At 38.7% G+C, this 22,771-nt stretch overlaps 1 protein-coding gene across 1 annotated transcript in view; it reads left to right on the top strand.

Moving 5' to 3' along the window:
- LOC141919713 (complement C4-A-like) overlaps positions 1–22,771 on the top strand; it is a 51,129-nt gene that overhangs the window by 13,397 nt on the left and 14,961 nt on the right. The window contains exons 10-30 of the mRNA XM_074815801.1: positions 301–406; positions 586–709; positions 3,043–3,158; positions 3,915–4,082; positions 4,823–5,020; positions 7,360–7,551; positions 8,896–9,045; positions 9,447–9,573; positions 9,943–10,014; positions 10,873–11,073; positions 11,967–12,078; positions 12,304–12,374; positions 13,214–13,353; positions 14,444–14,656; positions 15,942–15,993; positions 16,529–16,609; positions 17,647–17,850; positions 19,317–19,392; positions 19,767–19,923; positions 21,496–21,591; positions 21,914–22,082. Of these exons, the coding sequence (XP_074671902.1) occupies positions 301–406; positions 586–709; positions 3,043–3,158; positions 3,915–4,082; positions 4,823–5,020; positions 7,360–7,551; positions 8,896–9,045; positions 9,447–9,573; positions 9,943–10,014; positions 10,873–11,073; positions 11,967–12,078; positions 12,304–12,374; positions 13,214–13,353; positions 14,444–14,656; positions 15,942–15,993; positions 16,529–16,609; positions 17,647–17,850; positions 19,317–19,392; positions 19,767–19,923; positions 21,496–21,591; positions 21,914–22,082 (2,825 nt within the window). The remainder of the gene's footprint in view (positions 1–300; positions 407–585; positions 710–3,042; positions 3,159–3,914; positions 4,083–4,822; positions 5,021–7,359; positions 7,552–8,895; positions 9,046–9,446; positions 9,574–9,942; positions 10,015–10,872; positions 11,074–11,966; positions 12,079–12,303; positions 12,375–13,213; positions 13,354–14,443; positions 14,657–15,941; positions 15,994–16,528; positions 16,610–17,646; positions 17,851–19,316; positions 19,393–19,766; positions 19,924–21,495; positions 21,592–21,913; positions 22,083–22,771) is intronic.

Here is a 22,771-nt window from a genome sequence, read left to right as displayed (position 1 = left end):
GCATTTTTAAATTACTCTGGTGTAAATTTTGTCAGATGATGTCTCCACATGTGATTCTACCAGTGTAATTTACTCCATATATTTCTCTGCACTTGAAATCATCACTTTGTACACAGACCAGTAAAAGTCTTCATGTTTGAGTTATCAGTGAATGGGACTAATTTTTGTTTTCAAGCTATTAGTTACAGATGGGATGCCTACAGATTTCCCAATTTCATTTCAGCATAAAATTATTAGTCTGATTTATGCTTGCTTTTATTAATGTAGTGATTCATCTCCTCGCTTTTCTTCCTTCCAAAGACACTCTTACGGGAAAGGGATTCAAGGTGCTGCATATGTGCGATTTGGCATAATTGATGAAAACGAGAAAAAAGTCTTTCTTCCAGGCCTGGAACAACAGCTATCGGTGAGTACTGAAGTTCAGTGGAACTATGCTGATTTATCGCAGGTGAGCTGGATATTGCCAGAAGTTATTGAAATATAGATCCCTATAATACCATAGTCATGTTATAAGCAACAATTTTTAAATTCTAGTGGAAACAAACCAGTAAAGGGTTGTCATATTTTTTTTCACTTTTGCTTTAGATTCAAAATGGAAAAGGAAGAGTTACTTTAAATACATCACTTTTGGAAGAGAAATTAAGAAAGAGTATTTCCACTCTGGAAGGGTTTCATTTATATGTTGCTGTTACCACTGTAGAAACTGCAAGTGAGTACACTATGCCTTACCTGATACAGGCTGTAATATTTACATTGATCTTTCTCTAGTGTAATTCTTCATGTGGGAAACTTTGTCCCACTGGACCAGTCTTCACTGCAAAGCTTGCTCATGCTATAGCACATGACAGTCTCTTTCATCTGACCCCTTTCTGTGCACAAACTTAATCTTGGATGGGATTCACTTATCTGAACACAAATGTCCAGCACCACTTTAAATGCCCTATGCAGTCCTGTGTGGTCTTCCACTGCTGCTCCAGAAGTGCTCAGGTGTCCTGTAAGTACTCTGCTATGGGGTCTGTCACATATTAAACAGCCCTATGAGGATATCTAAGATACCCTAGTCCATCTGAAGTGGCATCAAACACCTGTATGAATACAAATAAATTGCTGAGATTGAGATTGAAATTGAGATTGAAATTGAGATCTTGTTTGAGAACTTGCCTCAGCCATGTCTACTCCTTCCATACTTACAAAGTTATTAGTTGAGCTTGGTATCTTAGCATGCTTTACATGCCAGCTGGCTAAGATGTCAGTCTAAAGGTAAGGCATATGTATTACAGCTCCAGTGGGATGCAGAGAAGGATCTAACCCTTGTGAGTCCTGCTTGTCCTCTTATGCCTTCTCACAGTTTTATCAGACTGTGATACTTGACATATCCACAAGTACAATATAGTCCCAATAGCTTGGTCTTGCTGTTCTTCTGGGACATGAGCCTGGAGGATGCCTATCCAGAGGTTTTTTTGGTGGCTGTTTGCTTTTGTTTTCCTAGAGGACAGATAATTATTTCCATAGTTCATTACAAAGAATTTGTGTAGATATTTGCTCACAGCAGTTGAGCAGGCCCCTAGATATCTTAGAACTACCCACAAGTGAGCACTGCATTGAACTAGATGCAGTGGTCAGTGGGTTATCTGGGCTGTAGCAAGTGCTACTGTTAGTCATACGAGGTTAAGATGAGAGGTGCAACTTCACTGCTGACCTCTGAAGTTGGATCTGCAACAAAGCTGACCTCTTCAACATGGGTGAGATTTTTCTTGTTGTTCATAGGGAGGTTGATCCCTTTTATTTTGGGAATCTGAAAATAAGGTATCTAGTCAGAGCTCAGGCACTTGTATAGTCAATATAGAGTATGAATTGGTTAAACTGTACTCCAGAGGTGTCTGTTTCCATTGGCTTTAGAAGGAGTCTAAAGTTACTTAGCTTAGAATTACTAGAATTCTAAAACTTCCTAAAAATCCTAAATATTAAGTAGGTTTCCTTAGAATCCTAAAATTAAGTCAAATGCATTGCAGCTCTGTAGTAATTTAGTACAACCTGCTATAGGTACTTAGATGCACTATTGTCACAACATTTATTACAAGAGCAAAAGGGACCGAAAGACCTCCTGTTACGGCACCAACATGATGGACATAAGATCTCATAGTGTAGCATGCTCTCTACCACACCGTGCACTCTTTCCACCACAGGCAGGCTACCTCCACACTTGTGTACATGCTGGGTTTGGTGTTAATTATATGCGTGACAGGGCAAGGCTGGTGGGCTTTACTGACATCTCTCAACCTTGGAGTGTTAAAGTGGAAAATAAGGACATTGAAAGTATGTTTCTAAATGCACTTAGTTTAAAGCAAGCCATGTAACTGGGTGTTTTGAAAGTAGTTATGGCTAGTGGCTTAACTAGAAGAATGAGTGGTTTAGCTAGAAGAATCTTAGATGGGAAGCAGATGCACAAGCTGTCTTCTAAGTGCAAAGTTGGAGAAGATGATATTAGGTAATATTTACTCTTACCAGAAGAAAAAAAAAAAAAAACCAAACCCCTCTTTCAGAAAACTAGAGATCTAAGGTCCAAACCCCATTAGTGAGACTGAGTGACTTTTATGTTGGACTTTGATGTAGTCTTCTCCCAGGAATGAAGCCCCAACAGCTCAGAAAGGGAGGTGCACAGCCACAGTGGCTCCTGTGGAATCAGTGTGCTTTGTGTTTGCAGGCACATTGTTCTGATTGATGTGTTAAAGGGGAATTTTTATGCTGTGAGTAACAAACCACTTTACAGGTCTCTGTGTTGAGCTGTCGAGAGCACACAACTGCCCGTGCCGGCTCTGCCCTTACACTGGCCTGTCTCTGGTTGTGTTCCCTATCCGCCTGCACCCATCTCTTCCTCTTCTCAGGGCTGAAGCATTTTGGGGAGGGATCATATTTCAGTTTTCTTTATACACTCTGCTAAAAATGCAATTAATCTTGAAAACAGAAATTATGGATGCTATGGTAATATGTAAGTACATAGTCATCACTCCCACAGCAACACATACTGTTTGATATTAACAGGTGGTGAAATGAGGGAAGAGGAACTCAGCAATGTGAAGTTTGTGAAATCTCCTTATGCTGTTGATCTGTCTAACACCAAAAAGTATTTTGTGCCTGGAGCCCCCTTCTCTGTTGTGGTATGTAGTATTTAGCCCACTGTGTCTGTTTGCCTCCATGACAAGGGATTTATATCTGCCCTGTTTATAAAATTTTTATCTGATCCAGTGGGAGCTCTGTAGGACAGAGACCTTCAGGGATAGGTCCAACACAGAGCTACGGTTTGTGTGTCTGGTTTGTCTCGTTTCTGTACACACAGAGCCTGAGCAGGGAAACTAAAGCCAGAAAATGCTGGTTTTCTGTTCTGGAGTCATCTGTGCACAGTTGCACTACAAGGTTTTATAAAACATGTAGCAGTCCCTTCCTCACTTCCACATCAAAAATTTAAAATAATAATGTTGTATCAAATTGATCTCCTATCAAATTAAAATTCTGAAAACTAAACCAGGGTATTGGCTTTTGTTAAAAAAATGCATTCAAGTTTTTGAGCTTCACACCTTCAAGTTTTTTTACAAAGTTTTCTATAAAGAGTTAAAGTTAGAAATTTACCTTATAATAGTTAAAGACAAATATCTCTGGTATCAGCTGAGACCTAGTAGATGCTAAGTGAAAATCTTGGGCAGCTGTTATTCTGTGTTCACAGATTTTTACCTTAGCTGGCGTCCAGACTGAGTTAATTGATGACCCCCTTCTCTCAAAGCTCAAATTTGCAAACACTAATGTGTACAGTTTTATATTTCTTCTCAGTTTATAAAAACAATTGCAGCTTGTTTGTGAACATTTTTTAAACCCAGGATTTTCCTTGAAGTAACAGAAAAACTTTTTTTTTCCAATAGGCATCTGTCACTTTGATTGATGGCTCTCCTGCTGCCTCTCTACCTGTCACTGCTACTGTTACCTTGTCTGGAAAAGCCCCGATGAAGAAGACTGCACTTTCTAATAAAGAGGGTCTAATCCCCTTTACATTTGACATCCCTGGAGATGCTCAGATGCTTCAAATAATGGTAAAGAAAACCCGAACACCCATGTGTAAAAATATACTGCTAGGAAGAGCTTATAAGATGACTACAAATGACTGTGAAGATGATCAGTTTTCATTAAATAAGCACAGAGGGTGGAACATGATTTCTTACACCATCTGCACATCTTTGTCCAGATTGTGTAAGATATGTTAGAGAGACCAGGGGCCTGAGGGATGTCTCACTGAAGTGAAGGACCGTCTCCTGCATTGGAGCTTTAGGAGTACATGCTTCGGTGGTAGTGGTACTTTTTTTGTGATTTGCATGTGCATTTTCCTGGTGCGAAGAATGGAAATGGTACTGTAAGGAATATCACCATGAGAAGTGACAGAAAATGATGAGAAGGTGAAGGAAATGTTCCTGAGCAATACAGACAGTGGGCTACATCTGGACACTCAGAGGGTTCAATTATGAGTACAATATAAAAGGGAAAAAAGTTGTCTAAGTACAAAATCTCTGTGATTTTGAGCCATTGATTCTAGTTCAGAAAGAGCCAAGGCTGAAAAATATCAAGTGCAAATACAGCAAGAGGCAAAATAGGGAGAGAGACTGAAGTAATTAAAATCCTGGTTTTTGATGCCAGGTTTCTCTAATGAGGTCTCACAGTGATTCATCTCATTCCCCATAATTTTCTGAATAATGTAGGAAGATATGAATTAAGGGTGACACTCTATACTGTCTCCTGAGGGACACTGTATTCACTCTGTCTTTTTCTTCTCTGACAGGTAAAGGCCGAAGAGGGAAAAGAAAAATTAGAATCACCTGAAACCAGTATCAGAGCTGAAAGATACCAGTCTTCTTCCCCGAACTTCCTCAGCATCAGCATCTCACATACTGTCGTGGCACCTGGAGATACCTTACGCATCACCTTGAATGATATTCATCAGTCTGGCAGTGGCAAGATTGACTATTTCTATTATATGGTAAATGGAATAGCAGCATATCAATAATTTCTTTTAGAAATTATACAACTCAGAACACCTATCTAGTTACTAATACATGGGAAACCAGAGGGTGTCCAACAAAGGGCAACTCAGATGATCAGTGTCTTAGCCCACCTGACCTACCAAGGCAGGCTGAGAGAACTGGGCTTGTTCAGTTTGGTAGAGAGGCTACGAGTGAGTCAATAGCAACCTAAAATTACTTGAAGAGAAATTACAGGCATAGTGGAGACAAACTTTCCTAGGTGTACCATGCAATATAACAAGGGAAAAAGGCTACAAATTATGCGCTGGAAGGTTCATCTTGGAAAAATCTTTTCACTCGTAATGAATGCAGTACTGGAAGTGGTTCCCCAGAGAGTTTAGGGAATTGCCATCCTCAGAAGCATTCAACACTTAACTAGAGGAAACCACATCTGACTTAATCTTACGCTGCTGATGGCTCATCTTAGAGCAGGCAGTTGGACTAGAGATCTTCATACATCCCTTCCAGAAACTCTTTATATGATTCTGTTATTTTTATATATTTGCATATATTTTGGGACATGTAATGTATAAAACTTTGTAAAGTTTTCTTCTGAAGAAGGACACATAAATACAAATTTTTGTCTGTCTAGAGCAAACAGGTCCATATAGGGTAATGTTTGTCTGCATAATTATGTGGATATTTTTGAAAGATACTAAACTGACAGCCTTGAAAGCTGAAATCCTAGACAGATAACTTCTGTGATATCTATGACAATTTAATTTCTCTTAATCCAGATCTCATTGTTTCCCATTGCTTCCAATCTGTATTCTTTCCTAGTAATAAGCCAATATTAAGTATTATTTTCATTGCTCTGATTCCCACAAATACCATAAATACAGTGATTACAGAACTGTCCACCTTGTTGTGGGCAGATCATACATATACATAAGATTCTGTCCCTGCAGTTAGAAAACCTAGTTATATTCTAGGGGACCTTGAATATCTCAGAAAATGCCTTTTATGGTTAACTATTGTTTATTTAGTGAATAACATATGATTCTTATATTACCATGCCTCCAAATTACCTGCACCTGACATTAGTTAACAGGTAGGTCAGTGTTATCTCCAACAGATAACGTGATGAACGATCACTGAAGGCATTAGCTGTTATGGTCCTAAATAGCATCCTGAAACTGGGTCTGAAAAGCAGTTCTATAGATGGAAAAGCAAGGAAACAATCCTGCTCAGCCTGGGACCAGGAATGCAAAGTATTTATTTTGCTGAAGGAGACAAATGTGTTCATGGATACATTCCAGGAATGAATCTGTTGAATGTCAAATGTGTTTAATCCCCTTCTCCCTCTCTTCATCCTAATTTCCCTTGGCAGCTTAAATTTCCCAGGATGATAAGCATCACAGGCACCAGTTGCCATTTATTTTTGATAGGACTCTGATATATTGGAATAATTGTATCCTTAGGAGTTAAATTTAAGTTTGGGGGTTTATTTTTATTGGATGATTTAGCACAGCATTTGAATTGCCACTGCTGGGCTCTGGGAAGGTGCAGTGCTGGGCAGGCAGGATGTGTGGAAGAGGTGGTGGGAGATACTGCTGGAGCTCAGCAGTGGGGCTCTCTCCCAAACTTTGGTCACCTAAATGAAGGCAGTGAGGATTTCAGACCAGGCTGCAGCATGTCTTTATTTCTTTCTGAAGTCTGTTCACTGTGTGTTTAGGAAAGCTGCATGTATTTTGTTCAGGGAAGAGCACTATCAGTCCTGCCACTGTGTCTTTTTTTCACTCCTCTGACAACCCATGAATATAATTAACATAGCATGGATAGAAAGGAATTAAATAGTGAAAGATGGGCTGAAATCAGTGTAGGACCAGTCTGTGATACTTTATCCTGATTAATACTTTTTGGGTGAAACCTTCTGCTCCAACCCTTCCACACCATCTGAAAGATTCAGTACTGAGTACAGATTAAATAAAGCTGATATCCACCTTGGTGTAATGACCTGTTATTGTAGAAGACAAAAATAAGACTGCCATCTGGGACCCCCCTTTCAAGCTGTAAGACTGAGTGGAGGGTGATAGATTTGTGGTCAAACCCGGACCACAGGACCAGTGCAGCAGAGGCTTACCACCAATCTCCTGTGCTAGAGGTACTGTGTGCCGGTCTCCTCCAGGCTACTGATATGCAGGTTGGAACTTAAATTAAATGCCATAAGGATAGAATAAAATGTAATTAGAAACAGCCTTAGAAAGTTATATATATGTATATAAAATTATGCAACATAATGCCCAGTCTAGGGTGCATTCACAATATTTGATTTCTGTTTGTTTCTGCCTTGTAGGTTGTGGCAAAGGGACAAGTTGAGCTTTTGGAAAGGGTTCCCTCCTCAAACAAAATAATAAACCTTAAAATTACCGAGAAGATGGTGCCCGCCTTTCGTTTTTTAGCTTACTACTTCATTGCGAATGAGGGCCGTCGAGAGATTGTCGCTGATTCTGTATGGGTGGATGTTATGGATGTCTGCGAAGGAAAGGTACTTTCAAAGCAAGTAGCTTCTGTTATTGTATTCCAAAATAAAAACAAAAACATGGGGTATCATCAGAGCAAGTGCAGGCCTGGGTTAAAAAGAGAAAGACATTTCATTTTTATTGAAAAAGGGAGTCATCAGAATTCTTGCTGAAAGGTATAACTGAAAAGGGTCCCAGGATTGTTGGCAGAGATAGCCTTCTTCCATAGGACAGGTTGTGCCTCAAAGAGATGAAAAATGTCGTCTCATACATTAAAACCCCCTCTGCAAGTGTCTATATATTAGAAATCTACAGGGGAACACCAATAGAATCACTGAGGGGCAGAATCTCTTTATAACTTAGTCTTTTTGTAGTGAGGTGCATCATATGAAAGAAAGTGAAGCAATTTATTGGGAAAAAAAAATTTGAAGTAATTTTTCAAGCTTTTTCTTTCCTGTTAATAGTAATTTTCTAAGATTTTGTAGCACTTCAAAAGCATTTTAAAAAGAAAAATAGTTTACCTTAGAAAATTAAGTGTGGACAAAATAAGAATCCCTCTAAGCCTTTCTTTCACCTTTGTCTTCCTTTTTGATACCATAACATAAAACCAAAAAAAATAAGACAAGAGAATTTTTCCCCAATAGCATGAAACACAATATCTGAAAAGCATCAGCCATTCAAAATGATTTTTTCCAGCAAAAATGTTTATATTGGAAAATGAATATGATAGTCCATTGGGAAAAAAGTTTTCAAAAAAAATTATCCACCTCTAACACACAAGCCAATTCTTCGTTCATACAATGACAAAACCCAGTTACATTCAAAGTTGGCACTTCTATTAATAATTCCCTATAAATATCATAATCACCATGGCTACTTCCTCCTACACCACAGAAGTGTCTACATCAGATATGAACCAGATCTGAACCCAGTCATGTTGAAAAATTCAAGTGTGAGATAGAAAGGAGGTAGACTGGTTTAAGTCAGTTAATTTTATACATTAATTAGGCTTTTGCTCTATTTCATGGCGATTTTGTTTCCACTGGAAAATAACAAAATTATATTGAAGGCCCTAGTTCAGCAATGCCCTTACACATACATTTAATTCCCATTGGTGCTTAAGTGTCATTGAAAGGCAGTGTCCAATATCCTGCACAGACACATCTTTTAACCCCCCCATGTTGTTCTCCAATGGGAGATACCTGCATCTACATCTTCCAAGACACAGGATTTCAGGCAGAAACACCACAAAATAGGAACATCCCACAGCCTCTGACACTGACAGTCACAGTTGACAATAGTCCTGGCCGAGAGAGTCTTTGCTTTTTACTAACAAATGTGACAGTTTTGTTTCAATCTTTTCCATCTAGATTAAAGTGAGAACAGAACAAGAGATATACGAACCAACAGACAATATCAACTTACTGATTGAAATGGACCATGCGGGAACAGTTGCCTTAGCTGTGGTTGATAAAGCAGTTTTTATTCTGAACAAGAAAAATAAGCTTACAGCCAAAAAAGTAAGATATCTTTAAGAAGAAAATACCATATCTACTAGTCATGCAAAATTTTCCATGACTAATGAGAGGTTCAAAATGTAATTAATGCCTATTAATTGCTTAATCACAGCTTTGCTAAACTTGAAAATGTTTTTGCTTTTACAATTTAGGATCTATTTAAGACGAATGATACATGGGGATTTCCATGCTGCAGCAGACATGTTTGTAAATTAAAAAAGCATTACTTGAACGCAGTCCCCAGCTGAAACATCCCCCAGCTTTAATCTCAGTTTCCCAATGCAGCTTGTACCACCAGTTTGTCTTGCTTCTGCAAGTCAAAGGCTACAAGAATTTTTTTAATATATATTAAAAAAACCCTTTTTCAAGCATGTACAATTCATCTATGTTATTTTATTTGACAGGTATTTAATGCTATGAATTCGTATGATCTTGGATGTTCTGCAGGTGGTGGTGCAAATAGCGTTCAAGTTTTTACTGATGTTGGTCTGGCCTTTTTATCAGATACAATTAAATCCAACATTCGGGAAAGTAAGTGCAATCTGCCCTTTATTTGAGATGTTTGTACAAGACCACTATAGATTTGAGGAGGCTGACTGATTAAAAATCAGAAACATTTTATTGTGATGTTGTAAAATGTACCCTGCCTGTGGATTTTTCTTCTTCTGTTCTTCCACTGGGTGCTGGCAGCTCAGATAGCCCAGATCGTGGCTGCTGGTCCTCTGATGTCCAGCTCAGCTGGGGCAGGCAGCAGTTGGCAAGAGCTGTAAGGTAACTTGTCAAACTGTGGGTCTTCTGTGAATGAAATGGGCCCTAAAATGGATCTTCCATGAATGACCTGAATGATCAGGCTGTTACTGTCATAGTATCCTGACCAAACTCTTCTGTTCTGCTTTCCAGGCTATAAATGCCTCCAGGTTACCAGAAGGCAGAAAAGATCTTTGGATTTTCAAAAGAGAATGTCAGGAATTGGTATGTCTGTTCATCTGGGTGACCTGAAAGGCTTAGCAGGGGAGGCAAAAGCATCAGGCTGGGATCTAGGGGCAAGAATGATGGGATAGTAAAGGATACCAATATATTCATAGTCCCAGTTCTTGTGTTGTGACATAACGTAGCACAAGTGTGTAGACTATACTGTGTGACCTGATGCATCATCTACCAAAACAACTCAAAAAACAAAACCAAAGAGTGTCCCAGCTGAAAATGGAAATTAATTCACCAGTTTATAATCCCAAATGTGAAGTAATTTTGCTAGATATCATGTCATGGAATCAGTCATGGTTTTAAAGTTTTTCAAAATTAATTGTATGGCCAGAAAATGTTTTATAGATCCTATTTTTTTTCTTGACATTCTACTGTGAATTTGTGCCAGCTTCATGGTCCAATTAAGAGAAGAGCTAGTATAATATTTGGTCTAAATTAAAAAAAAAAAAAAAAATGTAAATTGATACTTCCATGCCAGAAGATATGAAGGCTTGAAGCTGGGATCTTCCTCACTTTTGAAATTGGTCTCTTTATTCAAGAATGAGAACACTGCCGTGGCTATTTCTAACAAGATATCTAATTCCAGTCTGCCAAGGAAGCATTTTTAATTCAGTCTGAATTTGAAGAGAAAGCTTAGAATAGAATATCTAGGATGCTATAGGGCCTATGCTTTCCTCCTGTGTTTGTGGATTGGTTTTAGAATGGAGAACAGGTCCCCAACTGCAGATAGAATGTTGCAATAGCAACTAGCATTAACTGCAAAGAATGACAGGAGTGAACACAATGAACACCTTTACGCTTTTGCTATTTCCACATCACTAATTCTGGGCTTTAATTACATTGCAGCCAGCAAATATCAAAACACTGATCTACAAAAATGCTGTGAAGATGGCATGAAATTAAATCCCATGAAGTTTTCTTGTGCACAAAGGCTAACAAGGGTGACTGGCTCCCCCAAATGCAGAAACGCCTTCCAGGACTGCTGTGAGAAAGCCACGGCCCTCAGAAAGGAGGCGAAGCGGAGGATCAGAGTGGGCTTGGCACGACGTAAAGAACAGTGGCATGCAATTGTCTACAGAAAAATACTCTTCATAGAGTGGCAAGGGAGTGTTAAGAGGCTTTTAATGTGGTGGGGCTAGAAAGGAAGTTTTCACATCAACATTTCCGTGAGCCCCAGTATAGTGCAGCACCCACACACCATTGCATCATCACAACTGTATACTGTGAAGGTGGAAGTGGGAGGGGATAACTTCTTGGGGTGAGAAAAGGCAGGAATCACCTTAGCCACCACTGGCCCCAGAACAGCTTTATGGAGGAGCTGTTGGCCCCTGCCCACATCTTGGGAGGCCACAAACAGTGAAGAAGAGCAGGGTGTGGTTGTCTGCATTCAGGTCTCTGACTGATCTCAGTTTCATGACTATTTTATTAGTGGTACGACTGAGTACCTCCAAAACACTACCTCATGAGAAGGGGCCACTTCAGCCAGGGACAATTTTGTCTCTTTCTTCCTTTCTCCTCCCCAAAGTCTATCTCTGATCATACAAGCGTTCATGTTACAAAAAAAAAGATTTCATGTTGAAAATTACCCCATTCTAAGTGTAGTTTCTGCTACCATTTTTCTCAGAGCTTCCCTTTCATGCTCTGTCTGTCACAGTATGGGACATCTTTGTTATGCTTACTAAAGGGGAATGTTTTATTGTTCAGTAGCATATAGTTATTGAACTTGGAAAGAAGAATTATCCTTTTGTTCAATGACAACCTTTGGTCATTGCTTCTCCTTTTCCAACATTTTTTTTTTTAATGCACAAGATAAACCCAGCTGAAGTTTTTTTCTTTCAGAGTATTTTTCATGCTGCTTTCTCTCTGACAGACTCCCTGCAAAACAGTTTAAGGTCAGCAGCCAAAGACTTCAGAATGGAAACTCCACTCTTCTTTTACAGACTATGATGACCATGAAGAAGTGTTTGATGAAACCTCTGTCAACTTGCGCAGTTATTTTCCTGAGAGCTGGTGGTGGAATTTGGAAGAAGTGAAAAACCCTGGAAACCATAGGTACTGTATTATGTGACTAGGTGAATATGTCTATATGTGTACAGTAAAATGTATATAAATATCAGCTTTAGGTGTTATCTGATACAGAGGACTTCAGAATATTTGGAAGTACTTTGTCTCCACAACTGAGGGAATATTTTTCCTTTACAATACTCAAACTTCAGCAAATGACAATGTTTACATTTTATAAATCCTTCCTAATACATTTTATTTTGTGTTTCTTAGTGTAGAAAACTTTGCTCCTGACTCTATAACTACCTGGGAAGTTCAGGCAATAAGCATATCTCCTCAGAAAGGTATAAGTATTGGACATTTTATTGGGTTTCTTTGTATGGATGAATAAAGAATGTATATTTTTTAAAAGAGAGATACAATGTTATGTTGACAGAGTGAGACAGTCTGTACTGAAAAACACAAAGTGTTTTAATCATGACATTTACTTCTCTCTTTTATGCCATATTAAAGCTCAGCTATAACTTAAGGGATAGAGATATATTTATAAAAACAACATGAAGTGGGCTCTGAAGGAGGATGGGTTATACAATCAAAACTGTATCTTATTCTTTCCAATCTATAAGCCATCTCATTTTAGCTTCCACATGACCAGGAAGCCAGAAGAAAGGTAGCAATAATAACACCGCTTTTATTTGAGTATTTCTGGGAGTGAGGTCTGGCCATCTCAGAGAAGCAAAGCTGCTCCCTGGGAGCTCCCTGGGGTTGACCAGGACTATGTAAGAGGGACGAAGGGTCCACCTGGTACTGCCCACTCCCCTTCTGAAAGAGAGGCTCACCTGGGGGTGCAGTGATGGTCATGGAGTTTATTTACTGAAAGCAAGGAAAGGCCATTGTGTTTTAAACATGGCCTTTGCAGGAGAGCTGGGCCTCATTTCACTCACAGAAGTTACAAACACTCCTGCCAGATATTGTGTATATGTCAGTGACTCCAGAGGGCAAATCATCTACCCCTGACATAGGTCTCTAGTGCAGGTGAGTTGAAATGCTTTCTGGATATGCCTGTCTCCCTGTCCTGCTCTTTACCTCGGAGGAGCCCAGGTAATGAGTTTTGATTAGATTTAACTTTTTATCAGCTGATGTTAAGTGTGTAGTTCTTAACTCTGTTTTTTTCTCATACCAGGATTTTGCATAGCTGACCCCCACACGTTTGCAGTTTTCAAAGACTTTTTTGTATCCCTGAGACTACCTTACTCAGTCAGACGACATGAACAACTAGAAATAAAAGCAGTGGTTTACAACTATCTGCCCAACGATCTCCAGGTAGTATTATCACCAAGTGCTGTGTTATACACATCTAGATAGATGTATACCTAGATGTAATAATTTAATGTAAATGACCCAGTCACCTTTCAGTGCCCTCCTAAAACCCAGACATTGCACTCCCATTTTGAAAGTCTCCACAAGGACATGATCCAGTTCTACTTGCTAATCAAACAGATTTTATTTACCATATTACACAGTCAAATTCCTTGTCTTTGAGTATGTCTTCTCCCTCTTCATTGAAGCAACCAGCTACTTTTTTGCTACCTGCCAATCTGGGCAACACTCAGCTGCTGATAAAGCCAGTACACAAGATACAGAGGTAACTTTTGAGCCCACAATCCAATATATTAAGCACAAAATTCATTGTGCATACAATGCAAAGACATTTTTTGTCTGCATGTGGCACCTATCCAGCTCTGCATATGGCCACAGTTGTCACTTAGGGCCTCCATTATCCTCAGACTGATGTTCTTTTTTTCATCTCTTCCCATCTCTCAGCCAGCTCTGCTTGAGCAGCATCTTCTGAACTGTGTTGAATGGCGTAGAGCTGAGATGTATAAAACTATATCATCCTTCTTACTTCTCTGTCATTCAGGGATAGGCCAAAACAATATTGCAAATTCAGTGTAATGAAGACATAGTCAATGTAGATGAATGTTAACAGACCATAGGGTCATAGAGCAATTTAGGTTGGAAGGGACCCCCAGAGGTCTCTAGTCCAACTTGCTGCTCAGAGCAGGTCCAGTTAGAGCAGATTTTTCAGGGCATTGTCCAGTCAGATATTGAATATCTCCAAGGAGGGAGACGCCACAAACTCTTTGGACAAGCTGTGCCACCATTTGATCACTTTTTGGTGAAAAAGTTTTCCCATTGTATAAATGAAGAATAGTAAATTCAGGGGAGCAAAGTGAAAACCACTTTCTGTGTTGCAAAATGTATGCACTGCTATTTCCTTTTTACGCAAAAACTAGTCTCCTTTATACCTGTTTCTTGTTTCCCATTCTTATCTAGCCATGGTGGAGCTGGAGTATTTTTCCTGTGCAGTGATGCACTAAGCATGATCGCAGGCATTGCTTTGTCCCCGCAGGTTACAGTGGCAATGGATGCAGTGAAGGGGCTGTGCACCGCAGAGGCGACGGAGAAGGCTGTGCAGCTTATGCTGGTGGCTAAGGGGAACTCTGCGACACCAGCCTATTTCTCAGTTGTCCCTCTGACTGTGGGAGAATTTCCAATTACTATTACTGTTTTCGACACAATTTTGGGGCACAGTGATAGCATTAGGAAGAACCTCAAGGTTGTGGTAGGTATAACTAGTTGAGGGCAGGCGCTTCACGAATATGTGTTTCTCCTCAAATATGGCGTTCACTGTGTGTGGAGTTCTTGCGGAGGGAGTGAAATGGTAGAAACATAATGCTGGAAGCAATCTCAGGAAACGTGTTTCTCAGCAAGGGTTGAGCTTTCGTATGGGGAAGAGATTTAATCCTGTGGCGGGCTTGTGTGTAGTGTATATGGAAAGAATTGTTCTCTATGGCAAAAAGGCATCCTACCCATGACATAGCAACAACTTCCTTCAGGCAGTCAGTGCCCATCTCATAATCTTTAACTTCCACCTGTTTCATCAACATTTATAGAAAATATTTTTCCCTTATGAAGCCAAGATTGGTAATGTCCATCTAGCAATATATTTGAAAAGAAAATACTCTTTGCTAGTCTTAAAGCTAAACTCTATTTTGTTCTTTCTAGTTAATGAAGCTCCAGTCTTAACAATTGCATGGGAAAGGACATACAGACAAAGATACTGTATTGATTATTTAATACCTTAGTTCTCTTTCAAAATGATGAAAAGGGGCAGCCTTTTAGAAAAGATGATATTTCAAGACTCAACAATGACCAGCACAGACTCATTACAGCACCCAAGTAGCCCATTGAGGGCTATTTTCAGTCCACACAAAAAGTGCAAAATATGAATCCTTGCACCATTAATGTCAGGGGATAACCGTGTAAGTAAAGATAAGAGATGGGATGCCAGGAACCTGCTGTTGTTAGAGGCCATAGCTTTTCTAGAGATAGACACAGATTTTCTAGAGATAGACACCAAAACACTAAAAGTGTCTGTAAAAATACCTTTATTCACATATAAACTGTAGGAATAGGGATGTGTGGAAATCAGAAGGAAAAAGTTCAAGTTTTACGAACAAGATGAACTCAGAACTCGGTGGGTTTCATAGATTAGACATTTATAAAAGTGTGTCCACCTGCGAGCTTGACTTGCACTGCTCACAAAGCTCTGAATAAAGTTTGAACTTTAATTTTTCTGGGTTAGTTTTGGTTAAAGGAAATTTCATCCAGGGAAATATATCAATAATAACAATGAAAAGTTAGTAGAGTTTATTAACATTTCAATTGGGAGACTGAAATTCTGATCTGAAGTGTCAATTTTACCTGGAGAGAAATCTCACTTCAAAATAACTAATTTCTGCCACCTGCTGGTGTAGTGCAAGGGCAGAGATTGTGGCTGCCATGCAGCTTAATTTCAGGTGTGAGTGCTTGCAAAAATTTTGACTTTTCTTTCCTCAATTGTGCAGGCTGAAGGTGTTTTACAAAGAGAAGAAAAGACCATTTGCATTAACAGTGGCTGTAAGTTACACAAAAGAATTAGATACAGATGAGGTTTGAGGTAGGGACAGAGGGTGTAAAGCCTGCTGTGAACATCTGATGGGTGCAGTGAAATACTTCTTAATGTACAAACGTTGCTTTGCTTGACCAAAACGTGTCACAGATCTTTTCCTTCAATACATAGAAAAAGACTCAGGAAAGGAAAATAATTTAATGGTAAATTTTTAGAAGTGATTTAAATTACTTCTGTGTTTCAAGGTAGCATTTTTAAATATTAAGTAGGCATCAATTTCATTTACTTATGGGTCTTAAAAGGTATTAAAACCAAGCCTCATTTCAAGCCAAAAAATATTGCTAATGACTGAAAATTAAATCAATTTAAGAATGATAAGTATATTTGTTTTCATAAATTTCCATTTAAAGTTTCTGATAACATTTCTGTTGTAATTGCCATCAGCTGTGAGATGTTTAATGAAAAACATTATCTAAAATTACACTGTATGTTTTTATGTTTAAAGAGTCTGGATGTAGATCTCTATTTACTATTTATTTACAGTAAAGTCCCATACGCTGGACCTGAACAGACCATCTGATATGGTACCAGGTTCTGATAGTCACGTGTTTGTTAGCCTGAAAGGTAAATGTAATTTTTTGTCAATAGCTTCCCCATAGGTGACGAGACATGCCACCTTGTGATGCTCATTCCTGCTCATCGAGTCTCCATTCCCTCCTAGTTTTTCTGCTATGACTCAGTCTGTGCTGCATGCCCAGGTCATAAACCAGAACAGCCCCAAGGCTGATCCAGTACTCTTCCTCTTTCTAATTACTCCTCCTCGCTTGTATTGGATATAATAGCTTTATGTGGTGCATCCTGCTTCACTGTGCCCAGACTAACTTTATGGGAAGGCCAGAAGAGAAGGGAAGAGTTTACCTTCTCTAACAACCCCACACTGCATGTAGGTCTGTAGAGATCTGCTTTAGTCTTCAGAAATCAGGATGCCAGATTGTGAAGTTCTGGAAAGTTCTGTTTTCCTAAAGAGAAGATATGTACAATCATATATTCATTTAATCAAATAATCATATACATATGTATACACTCATGCATATGTATTTTAAAAACATCTACTAGCAAGTACTCTTATTAATGATAAAAACATTTCTTCCCAGAAAATGTAAAATAATGCATTCTTGACACAAAGGCTAATGGCTTCCATTTCAAATCCCTATTCTAAATTATGGGGATGCTTGAATTCATCAAATGAGAAAATTGCAGAGAGGAAGAAAAAGCTCTCTGCACAAAATGTTTGGCATGATTAAGGCACGATCTTTTTGCCCTCTGGATTAGGTCTGGTTTGACAATACTTTTCCAGCCTGAACCTGAAACACCAGTCTTACCCCCTTTCCTTGCTTCCCTGCCTCCTGTAGCCTCAGGACTCTTTCTCCTCTAAGTGCCTTCACTGCCCCAGCCTCTTTTCTCTAGTTTTCCCAGGGCCTGGCACCTCATCCTTGTTCTTCTCCAGCTTTATGAAGTCTTAAGTAGCTGAAAACCTGTTTAATAATGAGAACTATCAGGCCATGCTGGAGTGTCAACCTATAGTTAGTGTCACCTTTCTTCATGTTACACCAGTCAGCTTTAAATATGATATGTACTATGGCTTGTGTTTTTTACAACAGGAAATATTATGGACGAGTCTGTTGAAAACTGTCTCAGTCTTACTGGAGTTGAGAAACTTATTCAAGTGCCCACAGGCTGTGCAGAGCAAACAATGGTGAAAATGGCCCCTGCAGTCTACGCTATTGAGTACTTGGATGCCAGTGAGCAGTGGGTGAACTTTAATCGTGAAAGGAAGGAGCAAGCCATTAACATGATTGAAAAAGGTAGAAAAAAAAAACCCAGAGACCAACCAACATATCTTTGTCATCCTTTTGCATCACACATTGTTACTTGCCAGAGGAGTGAGTATTGTCTTAACATAGCCACACAGAAATGCCTCTGACAATCTGCAATCAGACATGAGAAACAGAACTGGAGGAGGATTTATGTGACTAATTGCCTACATCTGACATTGTACAGTATTGACATTCACAGTCCACACTCTCTGTTACCTACTCTTTTCAGAGTAAATGGACAGCAAAGGCCAGTTGATCATTTCCTCCTAATGTAGATATGCAAAATAGATCAAGCAGAACCTTGTCCTAAATATGCTTATTTCTCCCCATGGATCATAGACAGTGCCTAGAATGGCCAGCTGGGATGTAGACATTTCTGCTGGAGATCTTTGTAGTTGGCAAGAGGAGTATCACTAAAGAAACTCCCAATAGTAATAATATTGACACTTTCACTTTCACAATCCTGCATTCGTTACATGAGCTAGAATGACTCCAACAGCCTTGGACCAACCCAGGGAGGGAGTTTCCTTAGGGAGAGGACAGCTACAAGGCTGCTTCTTGAAGAGTCCACTCCAAGACATGATCCAAAGGTGATGTTAAATGTACAACAAAGCCAGGACAACAGCATATCCAAGTGGAGGTATTCCAGCTCACAGGCGCTAACGTAGAGACCAAGAGTTATCCATACTGTAGCAGGTACAGCTGATCTTTCTAACTACAGTGGTGTGCATAAGGCATAAAGCAATATAATGCACCTATCTTCATGATCTTCAGCCAATACGTGACACATATTTCAACAGTGAAAAATAAGAGTATAAATAAACACATGCTAACAGTTGCTGAATGGAGGTCTTTGCCTGTTTATCTAAGATTGCCTAAAGTGACATGAGATCCTGCAGATGAGCATTTAGTATTATCAGCAGCATTTAGTTCCTATATTATGCTTTTATTGATTCTTACTAAAGTTAGCCAGGGTAGAAAATTAGTTGAGTGGCTATGAGGCAGTCTTTGTCAAGATAATAGAAGTCAAGATCAGGAACCACAACTCATGATTTCTAAGCCTACGTCTGACCCAAAAGATGATGATGTTTTGTATATTTTTTTCATTCCATGTGCCATAAAGTCAACAGCTTGAAAAGTTGTCAGTAATGGGAAATAACTTTCCCAAGATTCACTACACAGAAAATCTTTTGTAACTATAAATACCTTCAGTTTACAGGTTATTCTCATGGTCAATTAATCAAACAAGACAGAGCACCTTCTAAGCCTAGTGCTTTTCCTGTGTCAAAGGTCTGCTGGCCCAGTCATTTCCTCCTTAATGTACCAGTGAGCACATCCATATACTCTTCCACTAGTCAATACTGAACATGTCCATGTTAATAAAAGTGATTTATGAAAATGCCCAAGAAATATGTGTATTCTCTGAACAGATATATGTTGTCTTTTTCATGCAGGTTATACTAGATTGCTTGAGTTTCAGAAGGTGGATGGCTCCTATGGAGCATTTAAATCAACCCCCAGTAGTGTATGGTAAGTGTATTTTTTGTTTTGTTTTGTTTTTTTTAAAGTATCATTTGATGCATCAGAATTTTTTTCCAGGGGGATGAATTTTCAAAATCTGGTGGGCATGGTGTTGCCTATATACTTTTGTTATGGATAGGCAGCCATATAAGTCTCTCATGTTTAGTCCTTGATGAAGGAGATTAATACTGAGCCACTGATTGTTGCATTTGCCACAGAATAGAAATGTTCACACTGATGTTCAATAATAACTCACTAGGTTCCAATGAGTGCACTGTACTGAATATGAGTCTATGTACAAAATTAGTATGTTTCTTCTCCTGTTAATATAGTCTTTTATAAATATATGTCAGCACAAGTCTGGAACAATTTCGTTTGTGTAGGTTAACTGCCTTCATTGTTAAAGTACTTACAAGGAGCAAAGAGTACATTAATGTCCAAGACAGTCACATACGCAACTCGATTTCCTACTTGATCAACCAACAGCAGGCAGATCATTCATTCCACGACCATCACCCAGTAATGGACAGGACCATGCAGGTAGGTCATCCATATTTAGAAGAATCTGTTGCACATTTAGGGCTGATAGGGATTGAAAGGAATATTGTGAGTTGTTGAGTAACAAGAAATGTATCTAAAGAAATCTGTAACATAAGAAGTATAAAATCTGTAATGTAAAATGAATTTGTTAAAAGATCTGTTATATCAGAAATGCGTACTTCACCACCTTTATCTTCTGATTCCATCTTAGATAATTTTGCAGGTGACCTATGCCTCAAGAGCACTTAGAAAATTAATTCTGAGATCTTTGTGCTTGGTAAAAAGTATGCCTTTTATTTGCAAAGGCAATAGAGCCATAGAATCATAAATTAGTTTTGAAGCAACCTCCAGAGGTCGTCTAGTCCAATCCCTGCTCAGAACAGGTCTAGTTAGATCAGATTGCACAGGGCCATGTCCAGCTGAGTCTTGAGTACCTCCAAGGATGAGTATCCCAGTCTCTCTGGGCAATCTGTTTCAGTATTTAACCACTCCCATGGTGAAAAAAAAAAATCTTAATACTTAATCAGAATTTCCAACTGTATATGTTAGTCTACACATCCCTTATAAGTGTACAGAAACACAAAATTGTTACACTGTCCATGCATTTAGGATATGAAAATAATATGCATCTTCCAAAATTTAATGAAAATGCAGATACCTTTGTAATGATCTTATATGAAAAAAATGTATTAATTTTATTAATGATCTTTGTTAAATCACTAGTGAGTCTTTCACCCTCAAAGCCAGTTCCAAAGTTTCGTAACAATGCTGCGGAAAAAAAAAAAACAAAACAGCTCAAGAACAGGCCAAAGTTTTTTTTGACCTGTGTTCATGCTGAAATACTTCTATTTTACATTTGCTTCAGGAGCTGCGCATAATAATTTTGTACAGAGAATTAAGTCTTTCCATGCAAGCAACCTATCCTTCTCCTAATGATAAACATTTGGGGCTGAGTGAAGAAGAAGGTTGTTGTCAAAGATTGTTGAAGGTTGTTGTCAAAGATTGTTGAAGGTTGTTGAAGATCCTAAAGTTGTTGTCAAAGGAGAGCATGATCAAAAGAATCAAAAAGAAGAATAGGAATGAAAATTTCAGAGGAAAAAGCTAATGAGACCACTGTGTTTAGTTTATCAGGAGGAAATGATCTACTAACGGTGTATAATTACCTTTACAGGAGAAAAGTTCTGTGTGTTAGAGGGCTCTTTAGTCTATAGGGAGTAGCAGAGAAATGAAAAAAACACACTAGTGCTTGGAAATTGAAGCCATGAATACTCTAGTGAGAAGTTGTACATTTTATACTATAAGTTAAATAATTAAATATTTAATTACCAGCTGAAGAACATACATATGAAGACGTAGAATAATCTTTTAACTTTGTTTAAAGCAAAGTGGCTGCCATTGTTGAAGATATACTTCAGGCAGACACAAGTTATTGAGTAAAATTAAAGGGTACATGGTCTGTGGTCAGATGGTTTGACAATAAGACCCTTGACTTCATGAAAAGTGATTTTCTAAATTTAATCATAAGCATATACATATACATTTAACTTTTCCTTTTCATGTTTCATTTTTCAGGGTGGCATTGGATCAGCAGAAGAGGATTTGGCTTTGACAGCCTTTGTAACTATAGCATTGCAACAGACTCTACAGCTCTACCAGTCACCTGATGTGGTAGGAAGCCTGACTGTTTATCTTTAAGCCTGAAGGCTATTGCACAATGGCATATCCGCCCTACTATCTGAAAGTACTGCAAATGAGGTAAAAGTCTGTTTACATCTGTGATGGATAGGAGAAGATGCCGTGGCCTAATGTACAGCAAGGTGTTTTGAGCTACATACTCCACCATCAATGGCTTCAATCACTAAGAAAAAATTATTAAAATTGTCTCAAAAATTACTACAGTGAAGTATCCTAATTTCCTAGTACTCTCACCACCAGTAACAGTTACTAGGTCTGAATGACCTTTTCAAATGGATCCATTCTCTTTTCACAGGTACAAGTGATTAGAGGAGCAGTGGTTTACATGAAAAATCAACTTTCAAGAAATACTAACTGCTATTCTACAGCCATCACTGCTTATGCTCTGACACTTGTGCAGTCTGATAATGAAGAAGCCCAGTTTGTGAAAGAAAAATTAAGAGGCTGTTCTGTTTTTCATGCAGGTACTGGTAACCATTCTTTAAAATTCAGTTAGAAAGTGCTTTTCCTAATTAAATCACTTGAGCACTCTTATGTGAACAAATCAAATTCGAGTAAATGAAGGCTTTAATTTTATAGAAGCATGTATGTATATGTGTAATATACTTAATTATTTGAATTACATAATCAAATATCTCAGTGTTGAAATTGTAATATGTAATTTGTATAATTAATATAATTATCAAGTAACAATGTAGCATTGTGAAGTTTGGATTGTGATCTTATCTGATATTGGAACAAAACCATGGTAAAGAGTCATTTATTTTTTCTGCTTCCCTTGCTGCCTACCAATGTTTCCACACCCCTAAAGTGCATTAAAAGAAAAAGTCCAAGTCAGCTGAGAAAAACGAAACTTTTGATGGGTAAATAAGACTGAACAGCAGCTACCTGTGAGAGTAATCCAGACTGGATTTGTGCTGAAGAGGGAAGGTGTCCTTTCCAGCCCACCTGCTTTCAAACCACCCCACCAGTTCTGCGTGCTTTGCTCCAGCTCCATGTGAACGTCACCTCTTGTCCCCCTGGTGTCTGGCTGTGGTCAATGCTGAGTCAGTTGGCTGTGTGGCTGCACTGCCACGTTGTTAATTTCTGCTAATTAATTTGGTAAACACATTATAGGTTAATAGCCACAGTTTAAGCATAGGGAATATGCTTC

Source organism: Strix aluco, chromosome 2 (genome assembly GCF_031877795.1).
Source record: "Strix aluco isolate bStrAlu1 chromosome 2, bStrAlu1.hap1, whole genome shotgun sequence".
Classification (NCBI taxonomy): Eukaryota; Metazoa; Chordata; class Aves; order Strigiformes; family Strigidae; genus Strix; species Strix aluco.
The sequence above is the reverse complement of the archived record's forward strand: the minus strand, read 5'-3'. Positions and strand labels throughout refer to the sequence as shown.